This window comes from Zootermopsis nevadensis, unplaced genomic scaffold (genome assembly GCF_977971745.1).
Source record: "Zootermopsis nevadensis isolate Lab colony 2312 unplaced genomic scaffold, Znev_1.0 Znev_ptg000020l, whole genome shotgun sequence".
NCBI lineage: Eukaryota > Metazoa > Arthropoda > Insecta > Blattodea > Termopsidae > Zootermopsis > Zootermopsis nevadensis.
This window is the reverse complement of record NW_028259152.1, coordinates 17,450,131-17,477,386: the sequence shown is the minus strand read 5'-3', so window position 1 is coordinate 17,477,386 and position 27,256 is coordinate 17,450,131. Positions and strand designations below refer to the sequence as shown.

Sequence of the window (27,256 nt, the reverse complement as noted above, 5' to 3'; positions counted from 1 at the left end):
GAAAACTACAACGCGTCTCCATCCCAAAGATCAATAGGTTAATGCTGTTTAAGTGAATATTTGAGATTTCCATATAAATACTTAAAAGTAAATTGAAAACAATGTTTGTTAACGGTCGTAAGAGAATCCGCTAGATGGGTCTCCCTGCTGCCTGAAAGATCGATAAGCGATGATGCATGTGGTTGGTATCGTGGTCGAAAGACTACGGTTGGTATTACCTGTATCTGTGGTTGCGGAGCGTTGATCTTGCTCTGTTACTAAGCAAGATGGCGGAAGCAATGCGGCAGACTGTGGCTAAAATGTTAACAGGAATAGAAAGGTAGTTTATTAATTCAAAAATATATAATTAATGTTGTGCACGTTTCGTATGATGCACAATTTATTTAATATGAATTATGCAATTCGCACTTTCTTTATCAGCAGGCGCAATTACGACCATATGTTTATAATTTGTTGTAGTATTACTTTATTAAATTTACGTTTCATGATACAAATTAATTTCATTTCAGATATAATCCAGATAATCTGCAGACTTTGGAGAGCTATGTGGAATACCAATCCAGGGAAAATACTTACGATCTTGAAGCTAACCTGGCAGTATTGAAATTGTATCAATTCAATCCTCTGCGGTACAATAGCAATATCACATGTCAGATTTTGTTAAAAGCACTCACAAATTTCCCCCATACAGACTTTGTGTTGTGTAAATGTCTTCTGAGCGAAAAACACGTAAGTTAACATTCATATAGTGTGTACCATAACAAAGTTCAAATTATGAAATGTCAGTTTCTGAATTGTTATTCTCAGCTTGCAGATCCTCAGATTGGTCATATAATGTACCTGGCAGATATTCTAGAGAGCTGTGACTTTCAGCAGTTTTGGACCCGGGTTCATTCAATGCCTGAACTGTGTTCTCAGATAACTGGTTTTCATGACTCCATCCGCAAGTTTGTGTGTCATGTTGTTGGTATCACATTTCAAACAGTGGACAGGATTGTATTGGCCAAGCTTCTTGGCGGTGTGGATGGTAAGAGAGAACAAATTTTGACTACTTAATGCAGCCAATGATTTCTGTTTGTTAACCTGTAATATTCATGTAGTGCAGCTTAAGTTTGATCCACTTGGCTGTTACATTAACTTACTACTAAACTAAACTGTTAAACTCTGGAGCTGAAATGTGGCCAGCAGCGTTGTAATACGGGGATTCAAATCCCCCATTCCTGTGCAATGAAGTAAAGCCTCTGTCCACCCACTCTGTTGTATCCCCTTAATTAATACATAGATAGTCACGTGAGTTACCAAATGGGAGCAAATTCTGGGGTGTAGACATGCAGTGACAGTAGTTATTACATTGAGTACAATTTGTTAAAGAAACATGCAGTGGGCTATTAAAAGTCTCTGACATTAATATTATAAGCCTTAATGTCAGGAGAATGGAAGAAAATCAATTGCAGTTGGTACAGACAATAAAAGTGATCTATTGAAGTTCTAGTCAAGATCCACTAGTTATCAGAAAAAGTGAAATGAGTCTTAAGCACCTTAAATCTGTACGCCTCTTTCCTTCAGAGAAATAGATAAAGCCCTTTGTTATTTAATATTAACTCACAGTCTATTGTTATTGCCCAGTATGGATCACAATGTCAAATATTATTTCATGATGCATGTAGGGATTAAGGATTGGAATGTTGGGAGTCAAATTCTTGTGTTTTTACAGATCAGACACTGAAACACTGGGTTAAAAAGTATGGTTGGAGAGAAGAAGACAATGGTATGGTATTCATTGCAAATCAAGACGAAAATATAAAGACAAAGAATATCACAGAAAAGATTGATTTTGAAAATGCTGCTGCAATAATGGCAGCATCACATTGAACTTTTGTCATTCGTGACTCCCGTTATTGTAATTTTACGTGAAACAGCAAATAAAAAAATTGATATAGAATTTGTATTTAATCTAATAAAATAAACTCCTAATAGATAATGTTAGACTACTTTATTCCCTATGTTACCTTTAATTGTAATATGTCACTTCCCACACATTACCATAACTGAATAGCAAGTGATTAGTTGGCACAGATCAGCAAATACATTTACTGTGTAAGAAGAGAACACCTCTGTTCATTTAAATGTATTTTTCCTTGTCTCCCATTTTACTGTGTTCATGTTGTTATTTTATTATATTTTGCTATAAGTTTACAATACTTAATGTAGAATGCTTTTATTATCGGATTATCACTGAACCTGCTGTTTGTGTGTGTGTATGTGTATATACTCATTTTATATTTGCAAGATATTTCTATTTTGAAAATGGCTTTCTTCTGGGTTGTTGCACTGTGTAGTCTGGTAGAACTTTACTGACATTTCATCATCGCATGTTGGAGGGAGCAAGGACCTCTGAAATGTTGGTAAACTTCTATCAGACTACATGCCCCAACAATCCAGAAGACAGCCATCTTCATCTTCAGGCTCACTGCCACAAAACCCTCAAATCCTAAATAGCATTTGAGCTACACATATTGGTAACCTGTGTTCACAGATTTCCTGTGTTGGCCGATACTGTCAGCTCCCTGCGGTGGTATGCCAGAACTACTGGTTCCCTGCTAAGAGGAATCAACTTTAGGATGGAGGCTGTGTACTGGAATAATTCAATTTAATGAACTCCACCTCCTTGAAGAGCACATATTATAAGTCACCTTTGTCCACAGGTTTGCTAGAACCACTAGCTCCCTGCTAATAAGGATCAACTTTCAGATGGAGGCAGTTGCAGAGATCTGTATTTGGATTTTGCCATTTACCTATCCGTTACGAAATTTAAACAATTTCCGGAAGTGAGTTAAACACTAACGTGTCCCACACCTACACAGTGCATTCTTCCTGAACGTTATTTTCGCTACGATCGTTTACCGTCGAGCTTCGGCCACCTTCACCGACAGACGTGGCAGGTCGGAGCCCGACCGTGCAGTCGTCGCTTCTCGGTCAAACGGGAAGAGATCCACCTGTATTTTTGAAATAACGAACCTGTTTCGACATTGGTAGACTCCTTGGACGGGTAATGGGCCCCGACACAAAACATATACCTATCAAAAAAGCACAACATACACATAAACCGCACATTCATGTCTTTTCCGATCAACGATACCAGTATTCAAGCGATCAAGGTCCACATCTTCTACCGCGCGATCACCGTTGTCACTTAATTTTGAATTTAAAAGTCAAATATTCTTTATCAACCCTACATAATAACAACAAAACATCTGGTTAAATGAACGGGTCGCTAAAGTGGCCTGCAGATAAATCTATTCCCGTAACAGTTTTGCCATTTTCTATCGGCCGTATGCAACCTCTACCGACAGAGATACAATTTAGTTGAATTATATGCTTGTAGCACATTTCTCTGATGGTAAGATGTTACTACAAACGTTGCAATTGTCGTATGAAGTCATTCCCCCCTACACTAAAAACTCTTCCTCCTACGTAAATTATCTTTGGTTTCTACCTTTTGTTTTTATCTCTTTGGGATGGCGCCACTTGAAGACAGTATAAATATGGCCGCGAGTGGTTGTGTTTTGTTGCCTGTTTTAAAGTTGAACGAAGTCGTCGTTACTTGAAGTGGTACAGTGTAATTGGACACATAAAATATAAAGTTTTTGGAATGAAAATTTAATTTTAAATATAAGTTTTTGTTATAAAATACTGATAAATACAACTGCTCAAGATGGATCAAATGCTTCCAAGTCCAGGATTTAGTATACCTAGTATAGGAACACCTCTTCATCAACCAGAGGAAGATCAACAAATTCTTCCTCATGCTCAACAGCAGCAACAACAAACTGTGCCACCACCTACATCATTACAACAGATGCCTGTTTTGTCAACACCACAGAAAACAATGCATACTTATGCCCCTTCAGGATTTACGCCACAGAGTTTAATGCAGCCTCAGACACCAGTAAGCTAATATAGTACTGATTTTGTAGTCTTATGACATCCTATTCCGCAGTTGCTGAGGATTATATAGATCTTAAGGAAGTAAAGTTAACATAGAAGGAAGGTTCTTGGCCACACTTGCCATTTTCTGAACTTCAACAAAATTCCACTTTTTCAAGGAGCTGAATACACCTCAACTGACTGTGAGGGTCTTATGATGTTGTATCCTGTGTATTTATGCACAAAATCATTTATTTGTTCTGTCACACAGACACCTTGTCTGTCTGTTATAAATAAATTTCCTTGAATGTTTTGGTTTAAATTGGCCATCATCTAATGGTTAACACACACAGTACAAAAATAATTGCATATTGAACTGAATATTTTATCTATTTTAATATATGAGGTTAGTATCCTCCCAACATTTTTAACAATATTAAAAGAAACTTTACGTATGTAAACACTTTTTATAATTATAATTAATGATTTTTACAATTATTAAAATTCTAAAACCTTTTTTTGTTTTCCTATGATCCTTCATAGTTATCAGAAATTTATTTATTTTGTTTCAGTTTTATTGATGTTTAATATAAACATTTTTTATATGTTATGTCATGACCATTTTTATTGTAACAGAATTATTTCTGCTCATCTTTATATTTATTGATTTCCTCGACAAAGTTATATATCCAGTCCAGATCAGAAACTGTGTACTTGCCTTCTGTTGATATTGTGATATAATCAATGATTATACAGTGGGTTCACAAGACAAGATGGATACATTTCATTCTGTTACATCATTAATGCCTGATGCTCCACAGATTACAGTCCTGGATGTCTGCGTACACCCTCAGGGGCTCACATATTGAGCACAGGAAGTGACATTCCCGAAACTCCTAAGCTACCCAGTGTCTGGTGGTATATCCGGTCTACCCAGCCGGGGATATAAATTCAGGGGACTGGTCCTCCAGGTTGGGGGTTGAGTGACAGGCTGACAACCTATCCCTATAAAAGAAACAATGTTAGGAAACCGCAAAATAAAAAAAAGGAAGCCAATACTTGATCTGGGTTGTAGTGTACTTGATGATTATCTGTGTATAAATGTTCTCTTCTGTATTGCAGTACACTGTTCTAAGCTCTTGGTCTGGTTCTCTGTTTTCCTAACTTCACACACAAAAAAATGTAGTTTGTTTATATCCCTTTTTATATTGTGTTGTGTTTTTTGTTATTTTTGTACTTTGTACTGGAGAATTTATTATTTCATAGTATCTGCATATAATGACCTTTCTTTTAGTCCAATCAATACAGTTAGTTAACACAGAAATTAAGGTTCATTAATGAATTAAAAATATGTGTAAAGAAGGGTTCGTGGCCTGATTTAAGGTACTATTGCAACATTTGTCTAAAGGAACTGAAAAAATACAATGATTTGATCCAGGAGCCTCCTGAATACGAATCATGAATGCTAGTACAGATTTTTATGAAACCTGTTACACAACACTTTTATGAATATTGTGATCAATCAGTTTAATTCATTTTAAGTGCCCAATTGAGTCCTTTGACAGGTTTTCACGAAACTTCATGTGGCACTGTAGTCATGCGTGAGTTTATGTTTCATATAGTTCTTTACTTTCTTTTCAGTATTACAGTTTTTTAGTTTCATTTACTTTAATTTTTAAGGCTCACATTACTTTTGCACTTATCTCACTAATTAATAGCCTGTTTTTACATGTTATATCTTGCAGTATGTGCATAAAACTCTTATGTTTTAAGAATCTGGCTTATATCATAACATCTGTTATGTGAACACAATTTAAATACCTGCTTGAATTCCTGCTGTCATCGTGTCATGTAGGTCATGCCCACTTGCTGTATAGAGTTGCAATGCATGTAACTACAGGGGACTGGCTACCCTGCTGGTGGGGGGTTCCTTGGTTTTTCTCAGTCCCTCCTGGCAAAGTCTGGGATAGTTTCTTAAACTAGGTGATGACCACATCTTACCACATCCTTTCCAAATTTATTATTTACCGTCATCCTCTCCTTCGATGCTAAATGGTCTGAGCTACTGGAAAAGCATTGTTAAATTATAAATAAACTATAGGAGCAGTTCAAATTTGACCTGATATTTTTATTTTGTATTGTAAATAATTATGTGGATCAGGAAGGAGGAGATGGGAGGATAACATTAAGATTGACCTTAGGGAGGTGGGCTGTGAGGATGAGAAATGGATGGCGTTGGCTCAAGATTGTGGCCGGTAGTGGGCTGTTATGTTGTCGACGTTGAACCTGTGGGTTCTGCTAGCAGGGAGTTAGAGTCATTTTCCAAGTAATTCTATGGGATGTGATGATTGTGCACATGAAGGAGGAGAGTACCTCAATAAAAATGCCTAATATGGAATGAGTAAGATTGTGTATTGACATGCTATGATCAGAATTCTGGGTCCAATTTGAAACATGTCAGGGGTACATTTCGTGTTGCGTGATGGAAGGACAATATTAACGTATCTAATCTAGTGGCCAAAATTCAGTTGTAGTTGTATGTTATAATAGAAACTAAGTACATAGCTATCCAGTGGATGATGTGAAACAATCAACCTACAGAGATTGGAATTGCTGTTTATGCATATTATTTCGAAAATTGTTCTTATTTTACACACAATCTTTCCTAATATGCTGGTTGGTTGCAGATTGTTGTTACAGGCTGTACAGTATCTTATTGTTGATACATACTGCTTTTATGTTTTAGCAAAACTTAATGTCTCCAATGATAACTCCAAACCAAATGTCAACACCATCCAATATGGGACCAGCGACACCGGGCCCAATGACACCCATGACACCTTCGTCAGCCGATCCTGGCATTGTTCCACAGCTTCAGTAAGTTCTGGGCCAAATCCTTGATGTATCTCAGCTGTGCCAGCTTCCGTAGAGTGATATGTGAGAATTGGCAGGCCTGTACAAATTTATTATAATTTCAGTAACCACCTCTAAAAATTACAGGTTGAAGTTTGGTTCTTCCAAGCAGTGACCATGGCCCTCCATTTTGACACAGACCAGAGAACCCCTAGGTATCTTTCATTTTATAGCTGTTATTAATTATCATATATTATGAATGTATATTCCTGTTAACCAAAAGAAATATAGTGAAAGTGTGGAATCAAATATCAAACTCAGGGCAGTTTTCAGGAAGGAAAGTAACTAACCCTGTCACACTTCTGAAAGATTAATACTGCAGAGTTTTCTTCTGCTGGAGATTCATATTTACTCCTAAACTATAAATTTGAAGAAGAAAAAAAGTCTGATTCTTTATAAAAAGCTTCAGACCTAGTACCATATTTCATCTGCTTTAAGTTTTTTTTATTCTTTTTGTACTTAAGAATGAAAATTAATTGTAAGACATTATTCTTAAGCTGTATCAGCCATAGATGCCTGGTCATTTAATTCAAAAAATGAATTTAATGAGAATGAAGAAAGATACATTTTGTGTGTGTGTGTATGGACATTTTGTTCACCTCTTGCACTGGCGAAGGTCCATCATAAAGAAACAGATCTGTACTACTAATGGTGTCGGGACTCGTTAATTTTGTTGAAAGCAAAGATATTCTCTTGGGCACTCTTCATGGATGAAACAGAGTCTGACAAACAACCACAATAACAGTGGCACAGATTTTACATTTCAGTGCCATGCACGTCACCCATGTTGAGTGGGAGTGTTACCATGTAAAGCATTGCATAGCAAATATTTCTTTCAGAGGTGCAATCCTTAGTCCCAGCTTTTATATAGAATATTTATTTCTGCTGTAACACAATAGTTGCAGTTTTGAAAATCCTGTGCTATAAAGAAATTATATTATAAACATACTTTATTTAATATAAATAAATTGCTTAAGTGCTTTTTGCTACACCATGTCTGAAGAGTGCTTTGTACCGAGTTGTGATGTGCTCATTTATATCAGAAACATATTCACATTAGGAAAAGTGTTCCATACTTCCATTGCATTATATCCAAATTAAATGATGACAGTGTGTTATAATAGAACTGACTGTTGGCAGATGCAATATGTTTGTTTTAGGAACATCGTTTCAACTGTTAACTTGGGCTGTAAACTGGATCTGAAAAAGATTGCTCTTCATGCTCGTAATGCCGAATACAATCCCAAACGTTTCGCTGCTGTCATCATGAGGATACGTGAACCTCGGACCACGGCACTCATATTCAGTTCCGGGAAAATGGTGTGCACAGGGGCTAAAAGTGAAGAAGATTCGCGACTTGCCGCAAGGAAATACGCTCGAATTATTCAGAAACTTGGGTTTCCGGTTAGTTAGAATTGAACTTTAGATAGAAGATTAATATACAAATGTAATTACCCAGATGCAGTTTTTCTTAAATATATTATTATGGACTTGAAAATGTGTTACGTTGAAGTGTATATGTTGTGGCTTAAGGTCCCATGTATTCTTTGGCCATCCAGACTTTAAATGGGAGCAGCCATTGGGTGGGTTAGGGTAATAATGAAGGTGTGGTCAGCAAGGAAGACCTACAGGTTGACCTTAATTGGCTGTGCATCATTGCTTATGTGTGCAGTTGAGCAGGTTGTGTATTGCATTAGTATCATTAAACTCCCTCAGAGTTAAAATGTGGCCAGCAGCCCTATAATGCATGCTTTGAAATCTCCGTATGATAAAGATTAACGTCGGTTCTGAACCACTGCAAGTCGCCTGGTGTACCTTACAGTCACAAAATATGTGTTATACAGAAGTAGATATTTATGCTAGATATGATATTTGGCATCAGATTATGAAATGGTTATAGTATGCTTATATTTTGGTAGTCTTGCGTTAAGGCTGTTTTTGAGATAGAGTGGATGCCAAATCCTGAATTGGGTTTGTTGGAGTTTTTATTATGTGTTATTTGCACAAATGTATAAAATGAGTGAGTGATGGGGAGCTCAGATCTGTCCATCTGCTTTTCTGATCTCCAGTTTTACTAATTCAGTTTTTATCGACTTTAGTATTGGTGGTCTACACTGAAAGTTGTTGGTCAGAATTTATTTTACTTTGTGTTCTTGCATTATAACCGCTGCTTTATAATAACTACAAATTGAACATTTATGAGTTTCTCGCAAACAGCTCACGGGACAAAATACTGATACCTGGCAATAAAATATGAACTTTATTAATATCTATAAATTTTATTTGGAATTTATTAAATGTGGTTAATATTTAATGAAGTAATGAATGTCCAAAAAGTTACATACCTTAGTCCATGTTGATAACTATTGCATGGTTGTGCTGTGTCGTATGTTTTGTGATTTGGATGGTGAAGACGTTCTGATACATTCAGTAAATCATCCTCCTGTGTAAGTGATGCATTCATCTGTTGTAGAAGTTCAAAGAGAAATTCAGTGTTAGAGATGACCCAGAAGTTGTAGACCAAATACTTCTGAGGGCATATGCGCTGCAGTGTTGGAGGAAGCCTTTGGGGCTCATTCCTCTTTTAATAAACAGTTGCTCTAGAATATTACCTGAACATGTTGGGTAATGAGTTTGTGCATGAAATCCGCATAACAGGAAGAGAGGTACGGTGCCCCACAACCTATCAAACACTAGACCGAGAGAAGAGAACCAGGGGAACGGGGACCTTGGTCTCCAGATCTCATTCCAATGGCTGGACTTATTTTTTTTGTGGATGTCTTCAAAGATATGACTGTACTCGGAAAAGATTGATGTACATGCTAGCGTCGACGTCTGTCTGCTCTGATCAACATTGGAGAACATGCATTATTATAACCAGACATGTTTTGAATGTATTGAACAGATCTTACGGTATCCTATGATGATAAATGACGTTTAGGACGCTGTACAATGAAAAATTATCTCTGATACTGTGAAGTGTTATGCCTGTAGTGTGATAGGATTTGCGTCTGCGGCGAATTAAAGACGGAGTCAGTGAGGTATGCAAAATAGCAGAGAACACAGTTGGAAACTACGTGTACTCGACCAGAGTATATTTTTACACCCTCGCTCTTTCTGGATTTTCAGGATTTATACTTTATTTATACTGAAGTACAATTATTACTTGTGTTGTTAAATGTTTCCATCCTGTGGTTACACAACTGTAAAACATAGTACTTACATGTGTTATCTTTTTCTCCTAGGCAAAATTCCTCGACTTCAAAATCCAGAATATGGTTGGAAGTTGTGATGTGAAGTTTCCTATTCGACTGGAAGGTCTTGTTCTTACGCATGGACAGTTTAGCAGGTACAGAGATGCTGCATTCTTTATTGTTGTTGTTTGTGTGCACAGTTAAATGAACCATACAGATGGGCCTATGTTCAAACCTCAGGTGGCTTGAATTTATAATGGCTGCCAGCAAAGCAGCGGCGAATACGTAAAAAAAAGCCGATTCTTGATCTCATCTCCTTGGAGTAATGAAATATAAAGTGTACTTTCAAGCCATGCGGCTGAACGCAAAACAATTGTTGCAACGTACTGTTGTGAGCAAAGCACAGACTCACAGTTACTACACATCCGTTGTTTATTCACACTGTTCGTAAGATGTCTACTTGAATTTGAACACAGGACTTGTTTCTGTGAGTAGTTATGATAATAGGCACTTTTGCGTCATTCAACACACAGGAATGGAGCCACCTGACCTGCTTGAAACTTTATGCATCGCACAAAACTTTATGGCATCCATAATTTAGCCCTTATGGATTATATTAATTTTCTTTTATATTTTTATCTTGTAAATTCTTTGCCATAAAGACAGACAACTGCGATATATTTGTATGAAGAGTGTTAGGTAATTGTTATTATTATAGAAATGTGTTCTAAGAATCTTTTCATAACAAGGGTGTCATTGCAAAATCCTTTTAATGCAGATGTAAAAATGTCTACTAATTTTTATGTGACAAACCTGCCATGTATTATTGTATATTCATTATACAAGATTTCAGTTAAGGAAGAAAATTTATGGCACCAGGTATAAAGCGATTGCTCTGCTGGTTGACCTCCTGATTCTGTACGCAAGTTAGTTTTAGGGAGGTAGCAAGTCACGTGGTCCACATCTGTGTTTTTCTTAGTCTTCATTTCTTTTTTGTTTCATCTGTTTTAGGGTTTTAGCGGTGAAATGCGCTGATGAAACAGCGTACTACCTTCCATAACTTTTTTGATCTACATAGATTGGATTTTATTGACTCATTTGGATGTTCTGAAGCTTCCTTTTCTTATGACATGATATTTAGAAACAAGTAGTGCAATTAAAATTCAACTACTTTTTTTCAGCTATGAACCAGAACTGTTTCCCGGTTTAATATATCGGATGGTTAAGCCAAGAATTGTGTTGTTGATATTTGTATCAGGAAAAGTTGTGCTAACAGGTATGTTGCATAATTATTTTATTATTTGTCTATTCACAATAATTATATCCTGCACAGCCTTGCAGTTTTACTTCGAGTTAATCGGTACATAACAGTCGACGAAATATAGGAAATATTACCGTCAACAGAGCCTTCATTTTATTTTAATTATATTCGTGTTTTTGCCTTACATTGTCATCACCAGATGCAGCCCTTAGTAGTGAATGGCCTTGTAACTCAGCTACAGCATACGTTGTTTTGTTAACCAGAGTCAAAGTGCCTGTGCACAAATACGCGTCCACCATCTACAACACACTGCCAGCTCCAGGCAAATCCAAATTCCCGAGTACTCAAGCCTGACAATTGATAGAAACATGAAACTATTGGGAGGTGTCCACATTTTGATCACCAAACCATTATTCCATAAATAATACAAAAACCAACAGCAATCTACTAGCTACTGTGCTAATACAACGTAAAGTAAAGTTTGTCCCGCTACGTGCCGTACAGGCGCTTGGGGTGAGTGGAGGTATAGCTCCCCTCTTTCTTGACCCCGGCACGGTCAGCATCACGCCCCGGCCGGGTTAACCCCCGGGAAAGGACCCCGGTACCCACTGTAGAAGAGACTGGGTTGGCCCCAGAGCCGGTCTGGACGCAGAGGCTAGAGGAAAAATCCTCCGCCCCTGTCGGCGATCGAACCCCGGTCATCCAGCCCGTAGCTAGTCGCTATACTGACTGAGCTATCCCGGCTCATGTGCTAATACGACACATGCCGTAAACTACAGATCTAGTATAAAAAGTGCAACCTTTTTGTCCCGTTCACAATCAAGGCACTTTCACTTACTTTTCTGTAAAGATCTGTTGTCATTCGTTTCAGACTCCCAAAGATTTGGTTCTGAAGGATATTTTTACATCGCGTTCTGTGAATAATTTTAGTTTTTGTGACGGATGCATATTTGTAAAGTTGTTCTTGAATTCAGTTTGATTGATACTGTGTAGAGTGTTTTGGATTCTGCATTTACAGATATTGTGTATGTGTTTGTGTATTTAATCTTATAATTTGTGTCTGCCATTTTACGTTCACACGGATTGCAAGAACTGTTGTGCTCGAGTGTGCGAAGGTAAATGCTGAAATAGAGTGTATCAAGGGCCTTTGCTGTTACTGATGCTTTGTAAATAGTCATTAGTAAAATGTGACATCAGAGTTGATGATACTTTATCTTATGCAACCAGGGGGGCTATGAAATACTTTGCTCAGGTCTGTAATACATAAAGGTTTTAGTTGCATTTTGAATATAAGTAATGTGTAAATGCAATGCACTGCTAGAATCAGCTTATTCACATGTAATTTTTCTTTGTAAGTTGGCATTTTTATGCATACATATTAACGTTTTACATTTCAATTTCAGGAGCCAAAGTAAGACAAGAAATTTATGAAGCTTTTGATAATATATACCCAATCTTGAAGAGCTTCAAGAAGCAGTGAGTTCTGCCGTTTTATTCGTGTTTTGTATCTTGCTAGAAAACCGTTATATAAAAGACAGTTTGTGCTGAAACCACAGAGATATTCATTATTATTGGTTATTTCAAAATTTGTAAAGATTGATTTCTTCTGGAATGCATTACAACTGGCTGATGTTTCCTATTCACTTTAGTGAGACCACAGGAGAAGAGTTTTCCTACTGACAATTCAAATATAGTAATATGCATAAAATACGAGGTGCGATCAGAAAGTTTCCAGACTGTGTCAGTAGAGGGCGAACCGGATGTAGTACGAGCTTCTGCCGTTGGTGGGTGCGGCCTACATTCATAGTGAATCAGTGTGCCAGCCGGCATCATCGAATTAGCATTTGTTTCTTAGTTACGGGCGTTTTGGTAGTGCATTACACCGACCCTCCTGCGATTTCGGAATGGCGGATTTTCATGAACAAATCAAATTTTGCCAAAGACTCGCCAAAACGGCTACGGAAACCTATGAAATGCTAAAGCAAGCATTTGGGGAGTCCGCAATGGGTCGTGCACAAACTTTTGTGTGGCATTCACGTTTTAAAAATGGCCGAACCTCTGTCGATGATGACGAGCGTTCTGGACGACCATCTTCGAGCACAACGCCCGAAAATGTTACGAAGATCGACGTCGTACCATCAACGACTTGTGCAACATTGTTGGGATAGGCTATGGGACCTGTCAGCTGATTCTAAAGGAAGAACTCCACATGCGACGCATCATGACAACGCGCCAGCGCACACCGCCCTCAAAGTTCGGCAGTTTTTGGCCTCAAACACCATGGCCGTCATCCCGCACCCTCCTTATTCGCCGTGTGACTTCTTCCTCTTCCCAAAGATGAAAATTCAGCTAAAGGGAAGGAGATTTGAGACGATAGAAGAGATTCAGGCAGAATCGCAGATGGTGCTTGACAGGCTGACAAAGAAAGATTTCCAGAGATGCTTCCAGGCTTGGCAGCGGCGCTGCGATCGTTGTGTTCACTCCCAGGGGAACTACTTTGAGGGAGATGGATGAATTTAATACCTGAGATAAGTGTACGGGTTTTTATAGGCGCAGTCTGGAAACTTTCCGATCGCACCTCGTAAGATCAGTCAGTTATTTTAGTTATCGTCATCATCACTAATATACAGGATATTTTAGTAAGAAGTTTACAAAATGAGAGTGTGAATTCTATGGCTTAACACTGAAATAAAATGTTCCTGTATACGAGGAGGGCAGCATGCTTCCGAATGGCATACGGCCCTTTGAATATAAAATGTGGACAACAGTGGCAATCAAGTATTATGCGTATCAAATTATTGGACATAACAAAAGATATTTGAACTAATTTTCATGACATTCTACACAAGCATTGAACTCGATGTACGTAATACTGGCTGCGTATATAAATATCAGACATGTTCCTGACCTGCTGACAGGCATTTTGTGATCTTCTGCAGAATTCTAATTTATAAAATTAAATGAGAATGGCGTCTGAGACTGTGGTGGCCGTGAAATTAGACCACTGCGTGTTTTCCGCCATTGTGAGTACATTAAAATTTGGGAAGTTCCATGATTCTGATGTGCAGTGGTGCTCCATCACGCTGTGTTCATGTGTTTTGCCATAAATGGTCTAATGAAGAACAATACTGCTAACTCCTGTTATAAAAGTAGTAACTACTGATTGTCATTCATCTGTGCTGATGTGGGCGAGTGAGATGGTCACTGATAATTCCAGTTCACAAAAAGAAAACTAGATTATTGGCGCATTTATTCGGAAGGAAAGTACAAACCCGCTCGCTCAGTTCAGTATTGCTGGGTTCTAAGTATACAATTGATATTTGCACAGAATTTGCGTTGCAGGCTAGAGTGACACATGATCAGCTGTATAAGGTGTAAGCTGCAATGTACAGGTGATAGTTAAGCATGAATAAAATAAATACTAAGTATCTAACACTTTATAGAAATATAATGTTGGCATGCCTCAATAAAACTTACACACAGACATTACACAATTTGAAAAAAAAAATATTGTTTTTGTACTACAAGAGAACAGTTCTTATAACTATTACTACAGGTTTCTACAATATTGAGCAATTATCATCTTCGTGGTAAAACATTTTGAATGACAGAATAAAAAAACTAGTACCACTTAAGATGATACAACTTCAAATGAATTACCAATAATTCGATGAAGGAATGCATATCATCAAGTTATGAATAAACCACTGTAAAACCTAGACAAAAATTATTCGTAAAATGTGAACCAAATCTTTATTACAGAAGAATAATTCTTAAAATCACTGTCAGAAGGATATAAAAGCAAGTTTAAATAGTGAAGCCATTTAGAATGGGATCATAAAAAATATAAAAATTGAGCTGATACTGCTTCAAAGCAAGTGCAAGCAAGTATATGGTGCACTGCAATAAAGATACCTTTATGGTCTTAAAACCTCGCACACTGTGCATTGTACTGATATATAAAATCATGCACACAAACAAAACTGTTTACAAGATTTTATATACCTTTATGGGTGTAAATATCTCAATTTAAATTTTTGTATCTTAATTTACGTAAGCAACCTTGCCTGAATATAAGTCGCACTATAACAGCCCTGACTTGAAACACAGTCATTGAAAATAATGCGTAAACAATTACCAAGGAACGATGAAAAATGTGAAAACTGCAGCCCCGCTACGATTTCTTGATTTAATCTGGAGGATGAGCATAATGGCCTTTGTGATGGGCCTGTTCTCCTAGTGCCGTGCACATGCATTATATTATGAAGACACGGCACAAATTGATACATATGCAAGGATAAAATTCTGAACATACTCAAAAATAACACGCACTTCAATTTAAATTGACCTTATTTATAACACTGTGACAAATTGTGTATAATGCTTATTTAATGAGCTCAAACACTGGACAAATTTCACCATAATTTGACATGGGTAAATCTCCTTTAGCAAAAATATGGAACTTGTCTATACTTGGAGAGTCACATGAACAAAATATTAAAACATTCTTCAGAACTGTCAAATTGTCAGAGTCCGTGGGTTAGACCAGGACATTATATTTAATTATGAACTACAACACATCTGAAATTCTGGATGATGTGCAGCCCTTGGTTGGAGATTTAATTTCTTTGGTAACTTATACAGTTATTTAATGCTTCAGATTGATGTAACATATTTATGAGACGTACTGATGGAGTTAGCTTTCCAGTCTGTGGTTTTGATTCAGGGAAACTAATCATGCAAAAAAAAAATTAAGAAACATTTGAATTAAAAGATCTGTAACGAAATCATACTGACAAATGAAAGTTGCTGTTTCAGAACCTTAACGATATTTCTGAAGTGCCTTCACCTTTGGGCTGCTAACAGGGGACTTCCTAATGGGACTATGATCAACATTTTCCTTGCCCCTTGTGCTGGACTGATTGTGCTGCTGAAGAACAGTCTTGCGAACCGAAGTAGACCGCGGCTCGTCTTTCAGCTTATCAATGAGTCTCTTCTGGGTCCGCACCTGACTATCCAGTTTATCATTTTCCTAAGCAGAAAATTCACACTTGTCAGCAGATTCTAAAATGTACCTCAAACACCTGTGCTTAACAAGTATAGAGACTGCATGGTGGTTTAAAGCAGTGGATTTCAACCTTTTTGTTTGCGTACCCCCAGATATAATTTCTCTTCAACTTTGTACCCCCAAAGTTGTTGGTGTATAATTCAAGTTATACTTAGTATATAATCTACATCTAAAATAAATTAAATAAATTACATTACTGATTATTCAGTGTTTATCATAAAATAATTTTTTTTTTTAAATTTCATGTACCCCCTAAGATGTCTTCGCGTACCCCAGGTTGAATACCACTGGTTTAAAGCATTCACTTGGGAAAGATGGATAAAAATTAGGCACACCTTACACAGTATTTTTGTTTGTTCCCACTAATATAAGATACTTCAGTGTTCACATCACTTTAAACAGTGTTCAGTGTTATGTCCAAATAATGTAAATATCCTCTAGTGTAGTATACAATGCTGTCATTGCTACTAAATAGCTTGTGCAAACATGAAAAATCTTTGTTTACAGTATCTCATCACACAATGCATGCAGCCTCAATTTTGTCATGAAATTGAAAGCATAATTCCCTGTATAATTCACAAATGCCATCATCACAATTGAATGACCAAAAAAAAAACATTCTTCGCCAGAGTCTGAAAGGAAAAGTAGCAAATATAAACCCTGAAACAAACAATACCTGAAAATTAAAGTATACAAAACAATAATATTGCCTGTTGTTTTGTATGGGTGCGAAACATGGTCTCTCACTCAGAGGGAGGAACACAGATTGCAGGTGTTTGAGGAGGATATTTGGGCCTAAGAGGGAAGACGATGGGGCATGGAGAAAACTGCATAATGACGAACCTCCCCCAGTATTGTCAGGGTGATTAAGTCGAGAAGAATGAGATGGGTGGGGCATGTAGCGCGCATGGATGGGACAAGAGGTGTGCACCGGGTACTGGTTGGGAAGCCTGAGGGAAAGAGACCGCTGGGGAGACCTAGACGTAGATGGGAGGATAATCTCAGGCGGGATCTATGGTTGATAGAAGTCGAAGGAGACTGGATTTTGTTGGCCCAGGACAGGGTCCGGTGGAGGGCTTTGGTTAATTCGGTGATGAACCTTCGGGTTCGGTAAGCCATCTAGTTAGTTAGTTAGAAACAAACAGTAAGACATTGTACTTGACAGTAATCATTCTGTTGTTGCTATACACCTTATGATCTGTAGACATACAACACGCATGACCATTGAATTAATAAACACGTGATAAATTTTAATTTTGGAGGGACGAGAAGACAAAGGGGATGCTGTCTTTTGTTCCGAATTAGCCCCATAGTTTTTCACAGAAACTTCATTTTGAATATGGCAAGTAAACAAATATATTTTCCATGACACCAGTTTCATAAATCATCAAATATAGCATGTACTGAAGTATTTGAGCGTGAAACATGCAATTGAATTATTTACAATACATGTCAGAAATAGTTATGAAGCATTGTTACGGTCAGCATAAGTTTCGAGTCCAGCGTACAAAAGCTTAGTTACGAAGGCTTGCCAAGGTGAGAGAATAAAATGGAGTCCTAGGTATCTCAACACACATGAATGAATCATTGTTGTGCTGTCTTAAAACACCAAGGAAGGAGCAGACAGCATAATGACAAGGACAAGCGATTACACTTTGTGACCATTTTACAAACACCTTTTTCACATAATGGCTACATGTTGGCCATGCAAGAAACTATATATACAATTATAGCAATGCAACATGATCCCACCTTCTTCAATTCATTTATCTCATCCTTCAGTTTGATCATATGTTTTATCTTCTGCTTGTGGTTCTGATGTCCAAGAATCTCTGCATAACGGAGACCCAGCTCTCTCATTTCACTCTCTGCAACTTCCTTTTGTAGTTCTAACGCCTGCCGTTCAGCATCAAATGCTTCCAGCTGCTCTCTGAATGGACCGATGAGCAGCTCCATTTCCTTGTAGCATTTTTCCCAATCTTTTGCTTTATTGAGTAAACTGAAAGATAAACTAATTTCATGTTCAATGCTGCTAATTAGTTTAAACCTTTGCCTCACCACATGAATTTAATGACACCTGGTGCTACCAGACAATTCAATTTGCATACTCTTTATATATTACACTAGTGAAAAAGGTGTGTTGAAATTTAATGAAGAATGATTTTCAAAGCTTCATCCCTCACATACCATGTCTTTCTACCTTTTCCTTCATCACTTCTGTACCTTTATTGACATCCATCTTCTCCTATATTCCTTTCACATCCCTTTCAACTTAAAACAGCAATAAAAATATTAGCAATGTTGAATAATGTCACTTAAGATTAAAATTCTAAATGCTGACTAATGGTAGCATCACTTGCATAACAGAACATTTTGGCATTCAGCTCCATTACTGAGAATGTCTAGACCTCTAAGCGCAACCTAACATACGTAAAAGCGAACATCAAACAGATTTTCATATATTAAGCACAGAATGGAACATTTAATTTTACTCAGGCTCACAAAAAGTTAAACTGCAAAAAAAAAAAAACAAGTTCGGTGATGTATAATGGACATTTTACAGTTTACGTAGGATTTAAGGTTCTCTGTGGTTTCTCACTGTGTGGTTTATTAAAGCAGTGAAGTGTTTTAACTAACGCCAGAGTAAGGAAAGATTCTGTAAAAAGAAATTATTTTCTGGACCCCCCACCAATTTACTACGTTATGTAAATATGTCCCACTTTAACAAATACAACTGTAAAGGAATTATACTTTAAAGCAATAAAATTCTATCCCAGTATGAAAAAACTCAGTATAACAAAATTTGTAAAAATAAAATTATTAAAAAATATGATGCACACTTAAATAAATCCACCGTGGTATAGGCGAGATGAGGAGAAAGATAATTTAGTTGAGTAAATGTATGTTCATTACAGATAACTGCAAGAATAAACACAATGGTGACAGTCACGGCCACGGTATATTGTGGGAGAAATCCCATGGATAAAACCCTAAGATAAAAACCCATTCCGCTCCTCAACTGCAAACCAAGAGCGTCAGGTAAGCAATGCATTTCATCCTGATGAAGAGGAATAGCCTCATTTAAGGCGCGTTTATAATGGCCGATCGCATGACTTTAGCCGCACGACAACAATTGGAAATTGAACCCATGTTTTGACGCGATCAATCGGCGAGCGTTTGGAATAAACTTAAGCTGCCATTTCCTTAAGCATCAACATGACAGTTATCTAATGAATCTCTACCCCATTATGTGCTGCTTTTCATGTACACGTTTGTGCCAGACATGAAAACAGATGGAATTGCACATCGAGTTTAATAAATCAGATTTCATAAAAAAATAATAATTACCTCTGATAATCTTTTTCCTTCTCTGCTAGTTTCAACATCAATTCTGAATCCAGTTCTGCTTGCAGAGATGTTTTGAGTTCCTTTAATTGTGAGCATAATTCTTCGATTTTCTGATTATGATCTGCAATCTTCTCCTCTTTCTTTGTATTCTCAGAAACCAATTCTGTAATCCTGTCTGTAGCGCTTTTGATTTCACACTTTTTTCTACAAATATCAATGTTTTTCTGGTCTATGTCAAATTCTTTTGTTTTTATATCAGTCATCTGTGTCTGAATTATATGCATCAATTCTGATTTGTAATGTTCAAAGTTTTCCTTCAATACTGACAAAAGATCGGAACTTGACTCTGAGTTAAAATTCATGAGTGTTGTAGGTTCTTCAATCTCACCATGTAACTTCAAAATCTTCTCTCTTTCAGCCATAAGTTCCGAGGTAAGATTACAGATTGCTTTATCTTGATTTGCCTTCGCAGTAGCAAGTCCTGCAATATGATCAGATGCCTTTTGTGAGAAATCCTTCTGATATTCTAATTCTGCAGTCAGTGCCTGGACCTGATGCTGATAGATAGCATTCGAAGCTTCCAGAGTTGCTATTTGCTGTGTTGCTATCTTCGCACAATCCCGTTGATGATCTAGCTTCTCGGTAAGAGCCTCTATTTCACGCTCATGTACGGTATTTGTTTCTTCTATGGCAGACAATGTTTCAGTTAGTTCAAATATTCTTGCAGATAATTTCTTGGTTTTATGTCGGTATTCTAAAATCTCCTCTTCTTTTGCAGCGATGTTTTTATCTGCCTTTTCTTTAAAATCCTCTAACTTGCAGAGAAGATCTTTGTGGGTATTTTCTATCTGCTTAACAGTATCTGTTTCAAGTTGACTCATGCTCTGTCTGCTGTCTTCCAGTTTCTGAGTCAGTATGTTCACTTGTTCCTCAAGAGCCGCCTTCTGAGCCTGAACTTGATGAGTGGCATTTGTTAATTGTTCCACATCATGTTCACTCTCCAGCAGCCTCATCTGGAGAGCTTCCAGGGAGGCCTGGATGTTACTTATTCCTATTTTTAACTTCTTGCATTGTTTTTTTGTCACTTCATGTTCATTTCGAGCTTGATTTAAATCTGCTTCGTAAGATTCCCTGGCAGTGTTAAGTTCTGTAACAAGAGTATCAATTTTGTCTTGCATATCAACAACTGTCAATTGGTTCTCCATATTTGAGATTCTCAATTCATCGCGATGGTGTGTCATATGTCGCAACTCCTCCTCCGCTTGCATCGCCTTCTGCGCGTATACGTTCATTTGAAGCTCCGCGTCTTTCAGTTTCACGTCGACTCTTGTCCTACAGTCATTTATCTTCTCTGCAGTTTCCACTTCAAACTCTCTCATCCTCTTCTCTGCAGCAATTTGCACTTCTTCCAGTTTTTCTTCTGCCTCCTTCACAGACCCTTCCATTATATTCTTTATTCTGCCAAGTTCTCTCCCCTTATCATTCACCTGTTCCCAAACCTTACATAACTCATCTTCATGTTTACGATTAATTTCATCCAATTCAAGCTTATAAGATTCTGTCATAAGACTCTTCTCCAGGCAAGATTCCCCAAACTCTCTTTCCAATGCACAATATTTATTAGTCAGGTCTACCATTTTTATTTCTGTCTCTTTCCCTCTTTGTTTCAACTCTCTCACCTCTTCATCATGTTTATCATATATGTCATTGATTTCAAGCCTATGAACCTCTCTCAGAAACTCCTTTTCCAATGAAGATTTCTTAAACTCAGCTTCCAATTTATTATATTTATCAGTTACAGATTCTATTCTCTTTTCTGCTTCTTTTTCTTTCTCCATCAACTCATTCAGTTCTCTCTCATATTTATGACATATATCATCCATTTCAAGCCTGTGAGCCTCTGTCACAAGCTTCTGTTCCATGCAAGATTTCTCAACTTCAGCTTCCAATGCAAGATACTTATCATTCAAAGCTGAGAGGGCCGACTGTTTGTCAGTAATGATGGTCTCCAGATTCTCCCGCACAAGAGAGCTATTCAACACGTTCTCTTCTAAGGCATGAATTTCTTGCATTCGCATCTCACGTTCCTCAGAAAGAAGCGTCTCCAACTTCTTGATAAGGGCTTTCATTTCCGTCATGTCAGACCCATACTTTTCTGTCATAGCAACCTCCTCAGTAACCATCTTCTCATTCTCAGATTTGCATTCTTCTAGCTCCAGTTCAGCAGATGACAATTCACTCTGAAGCATTAATATCATCTGCTGCTTCTGGTTTAGTCTGCTGTCAAGATCAGAATTTGTATTGCTCAAATTTGACAGCTCCTCTTTCAGCTTCTTGACTTGTTCTTCCAGTTCCTTCTTCTTCTCATCCTCTTCAGCCCTCACACCCACCATATCATCCACAAGCTTCTTACAGAGGGAATCCAACTCTTTGATATCCATTTCATATCTACATCTTGACTTCTCCTCATTATCTTTAACCTGATTAATTTTCAACAACAAATTCTGCTTTTCTTGTTCAGCACTTGCTAGTAAAGTCCTAGTCTTGCAAACTGTATCCTCCAACACTGAACACTTTTCCTGGACCTCAAGCAGATCAGAAGAAGTCTTTTCCAATTCTTTTCTCAGATCAGCCAATTCACCCATTTTATGTACCTCACCTGACTCATCTTTTTCTGCCTGCAACTGACTTAATGTATTTTCAAGATTTCTAATGCGTTCATAGAGCTCGTCAATGTGAACTTCATTATCGTGGATTGTTGCGTCTTTGTTGTCACGGTCTACAAGCAAAGCTTCGTATAAATCTGCATTTACTTCCTTCATTGGACCTCCGTTCTTCAGCGGCATTTCAAACTTCAGCTTCATTTTAGTCTGAGGAGCTGAACTCACTTGTTTTACTATTCTTCTAGGCAGCTGTGGCTACAAAAGAAATTATTCATTAGTAAAATTATAAACTTACATAAAAAGATATTATAGAAAGACCATACAAAGCCTGCACTAGATTTGGCATGGTCAATTAAAGATTTGTAGTGGCCTGGTGCTGCAGTAGCCATTTCAAAAACAATGACTGTTGTGGATGGACTGTTCTAATTACGTCTCAATCCTTACTACGAATAACTCTGTTCTCTTTAAGTTACATCTTGGTACCATGAGGAACTAGAGCATGGAAGTATTGGAGGAGCTGATTTTTCTTTTTAATGTATGTGTAGGAATCTGAAGACGGAGATAGAGTCCCATCTCCGAAACGTCGTTTTACGTTTTATATTTACTAGACGATGGATAATATCCAAGTAAATTTTTATTCAATTGACTCTTCACCATCGTCAAGAAGTTTTAGATTTGATATGTTTATTTACATTCAGCACACGCCTCTCTTCACTGCTCACTGAAGCTCACAAGACATCTGGTGACTACTGTGCATATCTACCTTGAAAATAGCAACTGCAGTGTTTGCCAGAACATTGGCTAACACCAAACCACAAAAACCTACAGACAAGTATCAATAGGAAATCAACTCGACTTCAGTGCAACTGTAGCACATACATCAGAACTGCTCTGCACTGGTTCAATCACAACTCAACTTTGACATAACCTACTCTTCAGTTGAGCAACTGAGAGTGCTTGTCACTTGGTGACTTCAGTTGATGGTTGCTTTTTTAGATGTGGACATTTTATCCTCTTATGTATAAAGACAACATACATTTTAATTTACTGATAAATTCAGCAAATGCTAGTTGATGCAATGCAAACTATCAGGAAACTTCAATTCAGCTGTGACGTATATTTCAGTTCAGTTGCCATTGATAGTTTCTCCAGTACGAATACACTGCATGAAAATATTCCCAGCGGTAAACATGCTAGCCATTTAGCCAAAGTTTTAGAGAGGCACATCATGCATACTACTATTAAACTTTAAAATGGCAACTTTAAACAAAGCTAAAAAGATATTTTTGTTAAAGTCTGGGGAGAAAAAGGAAAAATAATGCCCTGTAATCCAACATGTATAAATTATTTAAAAAATTATTATTGTAAACATTGTTTGTCCACTCTGCACGTTTACTGTGTAACATGGATTCAGACTAGTCTATACCTTCAACAACACATAGAATAACTTCACACCACCTAACGGCATTGCAAAGACAAGGTGTACGAACTGTAATACATATATGATCACATGCTAAACAAAACTTTTGATGTTAGAGACTTCTCCACCCAACATCAGCAGATCTGTGGCACAATCTCTCTTGAGATAAGATTTTTCAAAGGAGCCTTGGTTGCATGTTAGTTTATATTTTGTTTTAAAACTTCTCGCAGCATGCTTTGCAATCATCAAAACCAAAATTATTGAAGAAAATGTTTATTCTTCATGCAGTAATTTTTTTCATTCCAGGCAAGAGTGCTTTGTTAGGTGCTCATTAATGTTTAAAACTTATATACAGTACCGCAATGTATTTACTCCTACAACAGCAACTGTGGCCCTGAAAAATACTTTTAATTTTAATCACAATATTTTGGCTCGAATTCAAGAAATTAACAAACATTTGGCCAAGTTTACATCAGTGCACACAAATATTGACTTATATCCAAGACTGTAAAATTAGAAGCTCTTGAATATATATCAGAACACAGACATACTAGCTAGTCATTCACAACATTAACTTTTCCATTAACACTTTAACTGCTTGACAAATTCTGATGGCCAAAAACTGGGAGGCTTCCTGAAAATAATTGGGATCACAAAATTCTTGGACTATCGTCTGTGTTTCTAAAAAGAACACTGCGTTTTGGAAGCTGAATCTGCTTCCATCCTCAGGTTAAGAAAGGGGGTGAGGTCATAGAGTAAGTTAGGATGAAGCCAGGGTTTTGGAAATTAAAGGTAACAATGGGTTTAGAAAATACAAGGAATTGGCCCACTTGGAGTGTTTAAACAATCCCATCAGTCAACCCAGTTTGGAAACTTCTCTAATATGGATTTCTCTTATCACAAATAAGGTTAAGGTTTCAATTGTTGAAAAAATAAATAAATTCTGCTACTATCGTGTATCATAAAATGTAATCTTCAGATGTGACACGAACCGTCTTCAAAAGCAAAAATTTACACTCTTCCTCCCCACCCTCACACACAACTTCAGGTTTCATAGCAGTAGGTAATCTCTTGATCATTTGAATATTATCTCTACCATGTAGTTACAGTAGTTCCCTTCTCTAACACAACCAAGGCAAAGTAAGAGAAACATGTCTTCAAAAGTTGAAGGATTCACCACATCAAAAACTTTGGCAGAAGTTAACAGCCACTCTTAATAACACACTACAGTATATTCAAATCCAACGCTGCATTTGACGATGTTGTAGAAAATAATAAATATCAAGCAAAGATCTTACATTGTAAAAGATGAAACACGTAAACATTCTACGCCAAAAGAAATTCTACCAATTAAGGTAAATAATATTATCATGAATAGTCCTAAATTTGTAGCAAACTCATTCAGTACTTATTTTCTAACAATTGTAGAAAACTGAATACAAAGAGCCCAATGGAGGAAGAGGATATACACGATCAAAACAATTCCTAGAACCTTCCCAGATATAAATCTTTTGCCTACAATGGTAAATTAAATAAAAAATATAATTCATTCTCTTAAGTAAAAAAAACTCATGAGGTAATGATGAAATATCAACAAAATTTCCCAAAACTTATTCAGACTAGTGTTACTTTAAGTTGTCTGGTTCATTTCACCAAACCAATTTCAAAATGAATGATTTTCCACGAGACAGTAGTCCCAATGAAGATAAGAATTCCTGTCAAATTCTACTGCTTTGTGGCCACATGCAGATACAGATTTAATTGGAACTTAGACAATTTATCACCAATGAGTAATTTCAAATAGAGAAAGTAAAATCAGCCTAGGGCATATTGGTTCATATAAGGAATAAACCCCTTTAGCAGACAATCATGTGAATGAGTAAGCAATGTTAAAAATTTGTTTCAACAGTTACTCAGTTTGTACTAGCAGGTGTCAGAGGTCAGAGCAACATATTTCATTTGAATATGTAAAAGAAAATGTCTGAAATGTTTTCGGCTGATCAAAACACATCAGTAGCAAAATGTTCAAAGCCCAGCATATGGGTTGCTTGTAAGATAGACGTTAATGGGAATTAGAATTCACATCAAAGAGATAAGATCTCTAATCTCGTACACAGATTTCTACCTGAATTTCAAGGTTTGACACCAGCCATTAATCTAACAGTTTTCTTCTATAAAACTTAAATCTTTCTGCTGTTAGAAGGATTACAACCAAAAAATATTCCATACTTCATTATGAAGTGAAAATACTATAAATATTTATGTTCTAAGTATTCATAATCATATTCATAGCATGTTCCACATCCTTGGCTTGTACTAGGAAGAATCTATGGAAAATAAATAAATTCTAATTTATTATATTTAAAGCATTTCACTTTCACAAACTAGGCCTGTAGCATAAATTTACCTGCAGTAAGTTTCAACTTTTAGGTTCATAATAACAACAACAGCAACAGAAGACACTTTTAATAACAGACGTGTGTAGTTAACACTTACAGTGCGAAACACAGGTAAGCAGTTGCCATTTGCTGACTTGCCACTACTGCTGGTCAAAGACATGTTTGCAGGGCTCTCAGCCGAGCTGGTGCTCACCGAGGGGTATTTCGGTTCTACAAATCTCTCACTCTTTTCAATGACTGCCCCCTTTACCTTGGCCTCAAACTTCGGATCATACCTTCCTGGTGGAGGTGCACAACCTGCAAGTAGAATGAATAGAACAGAATTTATTTACATTCCATAGACCCTTCATAGACTTAAGCCAAGTATGTAGAATAAAATATAATAAATCAATACAATATACTAAATACATAGTTTTGATAGATATATCTGATATAAAACAATATTATATTAAAGTAATTACATCAAGGAATCATCACCAATATTATGTGTACTTATAATAACTGAGAATTACTGTTTAATTCTGACTTGCGTCGTTTCTTAAACAATAGATCCATACCTCTTCAGTGGTGACACTTTAAAATATATGAAAGTACATTAAGCATGCAGTGAAATTCTAAAGGGCAGAAACATAGACTTTGAAATTTTAACCCAGCTAATTAAGGGCACATACAGTGACAACATTAAATCTGTTTTATTATAATTCTATGTAATTTATATATTTTTCTCTCAACTCTGCAGTTAATTTGTTCTTAAATTCATCTGACATTCTGCCTTTCAGAAACAGAACCAAATTAAAAAATTAAATTCCTTCATTAACAAAAACATAACTCACTTGTTGCATCATTAAATCGTTGAATTTTAGCACGAGGGAACGACATTATTGCTTACTTCACTACCGTCTTTCACTAATATCTTCAGTAGACAACACACTAGCGTAAACTAATTCAATAACCGTCAGCTTCAGTTAGGGGGGGTTTAAATTTAAAAATACTAGCAAAAGACTTTGACCAATAACACTTTCGTTGCGCTCCTACAACCAATAAAAAGTTACATCAATTTGAG

At 36.9% G+C, this 27,256-nt stretch overlaps 3 protein-coding genes across 6 annotated transcripts; 2 read left to right on the top strand and 1 right to left on the bottom strand.

Moving 5' to 3' along the window:
- Positions 1 to 188: 188 nt before the first annotated feature.
- eIF3k (eukaryotic translation initiation factor 3 subunit k) lies at positions 189 to 1,981 on the top strand. Of its 2 annotated transcripts, none has more exons than XM_022073400.1 (4): positions 189 to 319; positions 510 to 729; positions 919 to 1,027; positions 1,715 to 1,981. In XM_022073400.1, the coding sequence occupies exons 1-4, from the start codon at positions 267 to 269 to the stop codon at positions 1,870 to 1,872; spliced, it is 540 nt and encodes a 179-aa protein (XP_021929092.1). In that variant the 5' UTR covers positions 189 to 266; the 3' UTR covers positions 1,873 to 1,981. The 2 variants fall into 2 exon arrangements, with proteins under 2 accessions (XP_021929092.1, XP_021929091.1); XM_022073399.2 differs by having other exon boundaries at positions 808 to 1,027.
- Positions 1,982 to 2,536: 555 nt separating this feature from the next.
- On the top strand, positions 2,537 to 24,753 carry LOC110834343 (TATA binding protein). 2 transcript variants are annotated; one of them, XR_015535980.1, is made up of 8 exons: positions 2,537 to 3,949; positions 6,674 to 6,804; positions 8,001 to 8,244; positions 10,086 to 10,189; positions 11,216 to 11,310; positions 12,699 to 12,771; positions 19,279 to 19,402; positions 23,073 to 24,753. XR_015535980.1 is itself a non-coding variant. In XM_087352036.1 (6 exons), exons 1-6 carry the CDS (start codon positions 3,716 to 3,718, stop codon positions 12,773 to 12,775), a joined length of 885 nt encoding a protein of 294 aa, XP_087208162.1. In that variant the 5' UTR covers positions 2,537 to 3,715; the 3' UTR covers positions 12,776 to 12,845. The 2 variants fall into 2 exon arrangements, 1 of the variants encoding a protein (XP_087208162.1); XM_087352036.1 differs by lacking the exons at positions 19,279 to 19,402; positions 23,073 to 24,753 and having other exon boundaries at positions 12,699 to 12,845.
- Positions 14,529 to 27,237, bottom strand: LOC110834370 (uncharacterized). Of its 2 annotated transcripts, XM_087352030.1 has the most exons (6): positions 27,027 to 27,237; positions 26,291 to 26,490; positions 24,153 to 24,188; positions 19,712 to 22,629; positions 18,116 to 18,362; positions 14,529 to 16,327 (listed from the first exon to the last, which is right to left on the bottom strand). In XM_087352030.1, exons 1-6 carry the CDS (start codon positions 27,070 to 27,072, stop codon positions 16,118 to 16,120), a joined length of 3,657 nt encoding a protein of 1,218 aa, XP_087208156.1. In that variant the 5' UTR covers positions 27,073 to 27,237; the 3' UTR covers positions 14,529 to 16,117. The 2 variants fall into 2 exon arrangements, with proteins under 2 accessions (XP_087208156.1, XP_087208157.1); XM_087352031.1 differs by lacking the exon at positions 24,153 to 24,188 and having other exon boundaries at positions 27,027 to 27,236.
- Positions 27,238 to 27,256: the final 19 nt, after the last annotated feature.